This window comes from Mus caroli, chromosome 11, assembly GCF_900094665.2.
Source record: "Mus caroli chromosome 11, CAROLI_EIJ_v1.1, whole genome shotgun sequence".
Classification (NCBI taxonomy): domain Eukaryota; kingdom Metazoa; phylum Chordata; class Mammalia; order Rodentia; family Muridae; genus Mus; species Mus caroli.
This window is the reverse complement of record NC_034580.1, coordinates 67228973-67239446: the sequence shown is the minus strand read 5'-3', so window position 1 is coordinate 67239446 and position 10474 is coordinate 67228973. Positions and strand designations below refer to the sequence as shown.

Below are 10474 nucleotides of genomic sequence, written 5' to 3'. Positions count from 1 at the left end.
CTCTGTAAACCAGGCTGGCCTTGAACTCAGAAATCCACCTGCCTCTGCCTCCCAAGTGCTGGGATTAAAGGCGTGTGCCACCACCGCCGGCTTCTAGTGAGGTTTTAACTGCAAACAGTAAAACCAGGACTGGGGATGTAGCTCAGTTGGTAGAGGGCTTGCCTAAACACATGAGAGTTTGATCCATAACTCTACATAAATGGAATATAGGGGTATACGTCTGTCATTCCAGAGCTTGGAGGTGGAGACAGGAAAATCCGAAGTTTGAGGTTATCCTTGGCTACACATATCAAGGTTTTTGGAGACCCACTACAATCTTCCCAACTACAACAGCAAACCAAATCAAGTCAACCAACAACAAAAACAAAACTCAAATATGGCCAGGCTGTCTTGGAGGCCTGTTGTTTGCTCACGGGCTTCTTGGCTGACATTTTCCTGCTGGGAGCAGCCAGGCATGGAGAGGGACCTGACAACTGTCACTCAAATGGGTGAGTGGCTTGCTGCCAGTAGTTGAATTTATTCAAAGAAAATAAATATCAAGATGTATATCTCAAGGAATTATCACAAAATTAGCATTCCCTAAATATACTGTTTACTTATTCATTTTCATGTGCATCTGAGGCCTGGGGTGGATATCCAATGACTTCCTCTATTGCTCTCCACCCTCTGAGACAGGCTCTGAGACAGGCTCTCCCACTGAACCCGGGCTTCACTGATTCAGCTAGGCTGGCTTACCAACAAGGCCCAGGGATCCCCCTTTTCCCTGGCTCTGCCTTCGGAGCAGTGGGATTACACCCAGAAGCCCCTACACCAGCCTCTTTCCATGGATACTGGGCATCCGAATTCAGGCTGAGCCATGACCCAAGCACCAAAGTTAATTTTTTTCTTGTGTATGGGCGTTTTGCCTAAACGTGTGTATGCATACATATGTGCATTCTCGGTGCCCACGGAAGCCAGAAGAAAGCATCAGATTCCCAGTAACTAGAGGTCCAGACGGTTGTGAACACCATGTAGACACTGACAAAGCTGGGTCCTCTGAAAGAGCAGCAAGTGCTCTTAGTCACTGAGCCCTCCCTCCAGCCCCCCAACCCCCATTATCATCCTTAACAGTACTTACCAGAACTATCCTCTTATGATGCTTCATTGTGTGTAGCCCCAGGCCTCCTGCTTCTAGGAAAGAGTTAGTTCCTCTGATCTGTCTCTACCACACATCCCAGGCTGGCCTCAAACTCACACGAGTGATCCTCTGCCTCCGTCTCCCAAGTACGAGGTTACAAGCATGTGCCCTAGTGCTCAGCTCTCCCCTGCACCCCCTTTTCTAAATTTTAACTTTTTTTTTTTCTTTTTGAGAAGGGTTTCACTATGTAACTCTGGCTGTCCTGGAACTCACTATGTATACCAGGCTGTCCTGGAACTCACAGAGGTTCTCCTTTGTTCCTCAAGGGCTGGGACAAAGGTATATGCTACCATGTCCAGCCTTGATCTTTAAAATCCTTAATGTTGGCAGAGTGTTGGTGGCTTACACCTTTAATCCCAGCACTGTGAGTTTGAGGCCAGCCTGGTCTACAAGGTGAATCCAGGTCAACCAAGGCTTTGTTACACAGAGAAACCCTGCTGGAAAAACAAAACAAAATAGAACAAAACATCCATAGTGTTGATCCTTTCTTTCCCCCTTGTGGGTACCCAGATATTTCATTATTTTTTCTTGAAATCCAATAGCTTAGTCGGTGTATTAGTCTCTATTGCTGTGTAACAAATCACTCCCAAATACAGCAGTATAAAACAAACCTTGTTGTCTCAGAGTTTATGTGGGTTACTTGGGTTTTTGTCTCTCTCAAGGTTGCAACTTAGATATTAGCTCAAAGTCTGTTGTTTCAACTGCGAGCTCAGCTGGGGAAGGCTGCTGGGATCACTAATGGCTACTGGCAGGATTTAGGTCTTTGGGTGTCGAATCCCCTTTCCTGCTACTTGTTGGCTCTCAGTTTCTTGATATGTGGATTTTTTTTTTTTTTTTTTTGGCCTCAATCAAAATAGGCATTGTCTTCACCATTGAACTACACTCTCTATCAATGACTTCCTTTACTTAACGGATTGCTCCATCCAAGCATAGAGGACAATGATGGAAGAGAGTATTTTATAGCCCACTCACAGGAAGGTTACCCCACCCCCTTTGCTGTAATATACTCATTCAAAACAAGTTGCCAGGTACAGTTGACTCTAGGGGAAGGGGGACTGATTACAGGGCAAGGGCTTAAGGAGGCCACTCCTCACAGCCAGCAAGTGTGCCCCAGGTAGGCACTCCACAACACCTCAGAGTTGGTCATGTCTGGTTTTCCTTCTGCAGAGTCAGTAGCCCGTCCTTCCTCATTTTATCTCTCTGACTGTTTCTTAGGCTTATCGCTTTGCTTTTCCTTGTGCTGGGCTATGATTGGGACTGGTACTGGGAGGAGAAGAAATGTGAGAAGGCTCCCAAACCTTTGGCCCTAAGGGCGGGCCCCTCCTCCATGCTATGCCTCTACCTCCCTCGACCTAGAACCCTGCTCCTCCTCATTCACCCTCCATGTCATTCACTTCTGTGATTCTTTTCTTTGTGTCCTCTTAGCAACCACCAGGAAGTGAGGTTATTTTCAATACATTAGCTCTGTGTTGATGTTGTTTGTGGTTTTCCTCCTCCGTTTAGTAATATTTCCTTAGGTAAGTCATCTCCTGTTATGTCTTATCCTACTGAGTGATAACTGTCTGCATTGGATTCATATCCTTCTTACATTACTCTGTAGTCTGAAGCAATTATAAGAAGGTCTGTGTCCCTTTTTTTACCATCTACCTTCTAGGTTGGATTCTTCCCCTATTTCCCTCCCTCCCTCTCTCTCTTCCCTTACCTCTCCTTCCTTTTTCCCTCCCTCTCTCCTTTTTTGTTGTTTTTTTCTCCTTTCTTTCCCCTTTTAAAAAGTTAACTTTATTTTATATGTATTGTGAGTGCATGCTGTGTGCGTGTGTGTATGACATGTGTGCAGTGCCCATGCAAGCCAGAAGAGGGTGTGTGTCAGATCCCTTAGAGCTGGAGTCACAGGCAGGCATTTCTGAGCTGTTTGATGGGTGCTGGAAGAACAGAGCACCTTTAAGCACCTAGCTATCTCTCTATCCTTCCTATTAGAGATCAGGTGCAATGGGGTGGTATGGCCTTAGACAAGGTTCTCCTAACTTCTCTTTCGATGTCTTTTCAGTCTCTGTATTCTCTTTCTCCTTCTGTTTTTCTCCTCCTTATGTGTTTCTTTCTCTACCTCCTTTTCTCCTCTTCCCCTCCTCCCTTCTTTCCTCCCCCCCCTCCATTCCTTCCTCCCTCCTTCCCCTCCTATATGTCTACACAGTTCCCTTGGTGTGTACAGATCACATCCCCCTACCCTTGATGTGGGTAGCTCTGCCCAGACACTGCATTGGTTGTGCTTTCAGAGTTCTTGACTCTGGTCCAGGCTTCTCTGTGGCTCTCCTCTTCTGCATCAGGGCTGTAGTTTGAGTTGAACATTAGGCTCTGTAGACTTTTCTGTCGCCTGAGGAAATTACAGAACCAGGTAGTAGGAAATCTTTGTTAGAGCACCTGGGCTCTGCTCCTAGTCGGGATTTAGGTAAATGCAGTGCGCAGCAGAGCTCCTCTGTGTAATTGGTGGGTGCACCCCCTTCTGGAATGGGGGTTTGCCTTCTGGCTGGTGGAGGCAGGGCAGGAAAGTTCACTTTCTCCATTTCTGCAGCCACTTGTCCCACTGGCTCTCTGTTAAGGACGTCTCTAGGCTGTATTCTACTCCAGTGAGGAGGTTTTGTAGAGTGGCTCTCAGGAGGACACTGAGCAGCACACACTGCAGAATCATTGGCCTTTCTGCTTGCCTGCCAGCATTTAATGTTTATTTCATTAGATTTTGTTCTTTGTCTTTGATGAAAAACTCTTTTCCCTGCTTTACTGCTTTTGGCTCCTGGAGCCACCATCTTTACTTGGGAGCTTCTCCAGATGACCTCTAAGGCCCTTTCCAACTCAAACTTGATCAGGACATCGAATTGGCTCCCTACCCAAGGTAGAATGGAGCCTAGCCAGTGTGGGCATCCCTGAGGCAGTTAAGATCACCTGAGGTGGCTATCCTTTTCAGCCTTGAGAACTCCCAAGGCTGTCTGGGATCGGCCAGGATATGTCCATTAGAGCTGTGGTCACGAGCCATCTGAGGGTCGACTCCTGGGACAGTGCCAGCAGCGGTACCTCAGATCTTCAGAATTCTCCTGACACTCCCCAACACTGCCCTCGAGAACTTCTGGGAGAAGCCTCTTTGCTTTCTGCTCTTTGGGCTTGAGTAACCATCACCCCACCCTCAGATCCTTCTCAGTGGGGCTTAAAGAGGCCCACCATCTTGCTAAGATCTATCAGGTGTCTCTCTGTGCATGGCAGCACAGCCCATAAAGGAAGTTCCCTCCCTGACAGGATTCCCCAGGAGGGCTTCAGAGCTTGCTGCTTCACTCTCCAGCTGCCAGCTTACGAGGTTGTTTGGTGGTTGATGGACTCTGGAGACCAGTCAGTGCCCTTGTCCCCCAGGCCAGTCCCCGCCATTGCAGGTTGTCTGGCCTATGGGTAGAGCATGCCAGCCACACGGTTGGCTGCTTGCTGGCGGCCAGGCTGTACTCTGGGTCTGTTCTGGCTGACTCAACCATGCTGAATGTGGCATTGCTGCATAAGTGGGGGAGGTTCTCTTGGTTTTTCCTATGAGTCCAGAGGAGACAGTGGTCTTCTTTCTTCCCAGTGGGTCTTAGGATCTATTCATCAAGGATCAGTCAGTGCTCAATTTGAAGGGTGAGGTGGGCTCAGACTGAAGATCTAGGTTCTTGGGGGTTGTCCCTGTCCAGGATGTACCCTTCATGCATCAGTGTGTATATGTTTTGTGCAGGATATATACAGATCAAGTGTGTGTGTGTGTGTGTGTGTGTGTGTGTGACTTGCTGGTCACAGTGGCATTGTGGGAATACATGGTAGGCTACTTTTCAGCTAGTGCTTAGCCTGTGACTGTGCTAACACCATTATTAATTTGTGCATTCATTGTGTAGTTTGGGTTTTGTCTTGCCATGTTGCCCAGCCTGGCTCAAACTCTTAGGCTCAAGTGGTCACCTTCCTTAGCCTCCCAAGCAGCTGGACCTTACCTAGAGAATTCCATAGCTAGTACCACACGTGTTTTGATATTTTATATATCTCCTCTGTTGCCTTCATATGTATATACATGTGATATGGGAGTGTTGTATGTATATCTCAGGTTTTGAGTGGTGTGTGTGTGCATGTGTATTGAAGCTTACATACATGTGTGTGAGACATTGCATATATGTAATTATATGTGCAGAAGTCCTTGTATGTTTATGTTGTTGCTTGTGCATCTGGTATGTGTGTGTGGATAACTGCCAGTGTAAACATGGTGGTGTGTGTGCAGGCTTCTGTGGCTGGGATGACTAAAGCCAGACATATAGGTTGCCACTGGCCCAGCTCAGGGATGAAAGGTCAGAGGTCAGGGGCTCTCCAGCACAGGTCATTTCTCAGGCCCTGGGCAGTGTTCCCAGGATCTCCTACCCATCAGGAACTAAGTCAGGGTGCAGGGAAGCCACCTGATCCCAAAGAAGAGACCAAAGCAGAATCAGATTTCCCCTTTGGAAGTCCCCTCTAGGAGGTGTTGGGGAGATGATAGGGCCTGAGAAACCGGAGAGGCCTGGATCAAGCCATCAGCAATGGACAGGAGGAGACAGAGTGAAGGACCATGTAAGATGCACAAGGAGAAGTCATGCAAGGTCAGCAGGCTCTGGGATTTGCCTGCCTCGAATCTAAGGGAAAGCGTCTTGGCAGCTGCTGTCAGCAGATCTGTGCCTGTGTCCTGTCTGGCTCAGCCACAGTGGGCAGGAACAGTGGAGGGGATGAGGGAAACAAGTTAGGGGACATGTCAACGTATGTGGCTGTCCAAGAGGGACTTGGGCATGGGAGATAAGCAGTTGACCAAATTCTTCAAAACTGGAGTTCTATATCTACACCTGTATAGTGTGTGTGTGTGTGTGTGTGTGTGTAATATATGTGTGTGTGCACAAATGTGTATAACCGGGTTTCTAGCCGCAGAAGCATGGTATGTTAGGGTCTGTCCAGGCTGTGCAGAGAGAAACCAAGAGCCCCGAGGTGGGTGTGGGGGACCTTCCCAAGGTCCCCAAGCAGGTGTCCCACCCTTTATGGCAATGGCACTCCTTGAGCCCAGAAGGCTGGGCTTTCCCTGCCTAGAGAGCCTCAGTAATTATGGGATTAGAAGGCAGGCTCTCTCCACCGGCCCTCTGCCCCTCAAAGCCGCAAGTAGAGTGATGGATTTGGTGGCATAGTGCCTGTTTCCAGGTATGTCTGGAAACCTGGCACCCCTAGGCAGCTTGTTCATCTTGAAAGGCCCCATTGTGGCTGCAGCCTCCCTCTAAAGGGGCTCTATTTTGGGACCAGGATCCACCCTAGTCCAGCTGGAAGAAGGAAAAGGTACATTTCAGGATGTCCTGTGGGTGTGGAGTTAAGGGTAACACGACACAGGAGGGTATGTTCCTATGGCAGTGGGTGTCCAGCCTGTGTGAATGAAGAGAGGACTCAAAGGTGGCCTAAAGTATGTGGAGAGGAGAGGCTTCCGGCCCAGGTAGAGGTGGACAGATGATGGGACATCATAGGGAGGGGAGGTGCTCTGGGCTAGGCTTTCGTGCGGTCCAGAATCTGGGTAGACAGGCCCTGTCAAGATGGAATGCAGGGCTGTGGTCTGCCTGGGCCTCACCCGAGTCCTGCCCACCACTGACTTCCTGCTTCCCACTACTGTGGGTGCCCAGCCTTTGTCCTAGGCCTAGAAGGAGACCCACCCTGACCTCAAGGGCCTCCCAGTTAGGGTACCCAGGGCCAGAAGCAGCAGCCACAGGCAGCTGGGTTGGGTGGCAAGATCACAGGAGCCACTTAGGTTCTATTCTGCTCTTCTCTCAACAGATCAGGTCATTCTCTTGCCCCACCTAGTGTGGCAGCACATTCCAGCCTCCTGCCTCTGCTCACAAGAGATGTCTGCCAGGCATTGTTTGTAGGGCTTCTGTCTCGTGGGCTCCTGCAGCTCTTTCTAGCTCATTTTGAATGCCCCTCTATATCTGGCAGGGTTACCTCTGCCCAGAACTCCTTCCTCATCTGATTCCCCCACCAGCCTTGAAAGCACAGTGGCCATTGGAGGCCCCTGGGAGTTCTTTAGGCCAAAGGCCTTCCCAATCTCACCATGTTCAAGCCAGACACAGAGGAAAGGGCATCTCTGGAAAGTGACCCTTGGGCCTGGTGATCTGATCTGTGACAATGGGTATGATGATAACCTTATCAAATTACCTGACCCAAGATGGGTAACGGAGTGGTGATGCCTGGCATGCAATAGGTGTTCTTTTTGGTGGTGTTTTTTCACTTCTCTGCCTTTGGGATATCAAGCCTTTGAGTTCCCAAGCCTGTGCTGCTTTGAACATAGCCCCGTGACTCCAGGAATGACTAATTCCACCCTGGCAATAAGCTCTCCAGAGCTGGGTGAGGTGAGCCTTTCGTCCTCTTTCTTCGCTTGCTTCATTAAGCTCTTCTTGAGTGAGGGGAATGAGGATTTTCCTAATCCGCTGGCGCGAGGTAAAACTGCAGAAAGCTGGGTAAGACGGGCCAGCAGGAGAGGATGCCGGGAGCCAGGCCGAGGGTGGCACTGGACAGGGGCCGAAGCTTTGTGTTTCTGGTTGGCTTTGCCCTGGACCAGCTATGACCTGAGAAAAGCCTTGGCCTTGGCTAGAAATTACCTGTGTCTGCACAATGGTTGTGCTAAGGCTTGCTCTGGAGGGTGGGGTCTAAGAAAGGTGCTTGAGAGAAGCCTTTTGAGAGGGTCCTGGGGGGCTTACTGGCGTATGTAGTCCTCCAGAGAAAGCAAACAGAAGGTGGTTGAGCTGAGACCTCGGCCTTCTTGTCCTGAGTCTTCACATTTGGAAATGTTCTAGTAGTCGCGTTGCTTCCTCCTTCTGGGGCTCCATGGGTGACCCCAAGGGCTGGGTCCTGGAGGCTATGAACCAGAGTTTTCTCAGACCTGCTGTTCATCTTGGGGTCTCAGTGGCAACTTGCCTATCTATCCTGGGGGCTGCCGTTCCAGGCTCCTCCCACCTACCAGTCTCATAGTGCTTTCCTCTAGGGGAGCCTCAGTTTCCACTCTGCACAATTATGGAGGAACTGTGGGAGGGGTGGGTGCCTGAGGCAGGGGCAGTCATCCAGGTCATCCTCTGTCCACAGGTGTTCCTGGCCCTCGGGGAGCTCCTTCTATCTTGTAACTGGGCGGTAGTTGCTGATATCCTGTTGGTAGGTATGGATTACATGTTGGTCCTGGCACTTTTGAGTAGCCTGGGAATTGAGACGGACTTCAGAGACCATGGGGTAGGGGTTAAGGTCACTTTTCACAGTCTCTAAACACAAAACATCTCCTTTCAAACACTTGCAAGGGTTTCCTCTATCATCCCTGCATATAAGCATGGGAGCCCAGAGAGAGCTGGTACCTGGACCAAGGTCACACAGTGGCAAAGCTCCGAGCAAGGACTGGTACACAGGTTTTCTTTCCTTCTTTGCCAAACCCACTTCTCAGTAAGTGGGCTTCTCGGCCTGTACTTTAGAGTCACATAGAGAGGGACGCTGGACTTGGAGCACTAGCCACTATAGCCTGCTGGTTCCAGCCCATCCCACCTCATGAAGTCCTTGAAGAGCTGGCTATGATAAGACCTAATGCTGTTCTCACCCCATGGGTTTGGTGTCCAGAGTCCAGCTTGCTCCTTCCCTGGCTCTGCCCTGCGTTCAGCCTCTCAGCTGCCTCTGAGGAGCCACAAGGACTTTGAACATTATGAAACTGTGAACTCTGATTGATAACAAGGCTCCTAAGTCTAGAAACACCGAGGGCCCTCCTGCTGTCTCCTGGCAGACTGGCACGGTCTAGCACTGGGTATAGGGTTCTGGGTGGCCTGGCCAGCAGCTGTCTGGTGAAGAGGCTCAGGCTAGAGTCAATCTCCAGAGACAGCCCCTGGCTTCAGCTTGCTTCTGCCCTCTGTCACTCACGAGCCATGTGACTTTAATGGGTTGCTTTGTATCTCTGAGCTTTGGTTTCCTGATAAGGAAAACGGGGATAGAATGTTAGGACCATTGTTGTGAGAGTGCAGGAAGAGACGACCTGCAGAAAGTTTAGCCCGCTATCAGGGTCAGGGGTTAATGGGTAGAATTTCTATTGTGACCCTGAGGTTCCCATGGCTCTTCTGTCTCCTAAAGGTGTCTCCGGTTTGGAAGGACCGTGGAGATGTATATCATTTCATCAGACAACAAGATCTGAGTGAACACCTTGTTGACAGGATGTTCACTGCCTGCTGTGGTTCAGGCTCAGCCCTGTCTCTGGCTCTAGTGAACAAACATATCACTAGATATAGCCAGTCTTCCCTGCCCCTCCTTCTGCACAGGAGACCTAGGCTCCAGGCCAGACTCAGCCACAGGCCTGGCAAATGGCCCTGGGCCTCAGTTTCCTTGCCCATAAAAAGGTCTAATCATTACCTGCCTAGTGGGGTGAATGAGACGGCTGGAGGGAACACCCACCCTCTACATAGCTCATCCTCTCTCAGGCGGTTCAAGCCACACTGAACCTGCCCCCCACAGCTTCCTCCGCTTACCCCCCACTGTGATCCCTTTTCCACATGACGGGCCCGATGATATGTGAAGGCTACATGGCATCCCTGTGTCTATCTCTGCTGGAATGATTAACCCGACAGAGCCAGGCGTTTTGCAGTGCTAACGAGGAGTGTGCCCACAACTGTGAGGGAGGGAGAGGGTGGCTCTGGGGGCCAGCTAGAATCTGGACTATGGGAGAGCTAGCTGACCACATACAGCCAGCCTAGGCTCAGAAGCCTCTCCGAGCCCTTCATGGCTTCGAGGCTTCTGCCCTAGCTAGCTCCATGCTCTTCCCGCTGCCTTCCTGCCTTCCCCCAAGTCCAGTGGCCCACAGTGATCTTCCTGTACTAGATGGGGTGGGGGTGGCATGGAGTGCAGCCCTTTCTGTTCCCATAATTTAGAGGGGCACAAGTTTACAAGAGAGAGTATACTATGCAGACATGGCAGAAAGCCAAGTTGCAGGAACCAGGGAGGGGACACGTGTGGAGACTGAGGTCCCATGGAGAAAGCAGGTTAGGGGAAGGACGTATGTGGGGACAGGTTGTGCAGGAAGTGGAGGAAGGGCCCCTGTACCTACCTGTGCTTGCTCCTAAGCGGGAGGTGAACTTCTCTTTTGGTTGCTGTGAGGAAATTGCAGCAGGAGACATTCAGGTGGTCAGCTCTTGGTAGAGAGAGCAAAGAGGCTCTAACGGGGGGGGGGGGGAGGGAGAGACTATGGGTTCCTGGGAGCTGGTGCCTGAGAGGAGAGAGGGGAGGGGA

General features: G+C 50.4%; 1 protein-coding gene across 2 annotated transcripts in view; it reads left to right on the top strand.

The window, feature by feature from the left end:
• Spns3 (sphingolipid transporter 3 (putative)) overlaps window positions 1-10474 on the top strand; it is a 53082-nt gene that overhangs the window by 37567 nt on the left and 5041 nt on the right. For both annotated transcript variants that reach the window (XM_021177738.1, XM_021177739.1), the window contains one exon: window positions 8309-8374. In XM_021177738.1, coding sequence (XP_021033397.1) covers window positions 8309-8374 — 66 coding nt within the window. The remainder of the gene's footprint in view (window positions 1-8308; window positions 8375-10474) is intronic.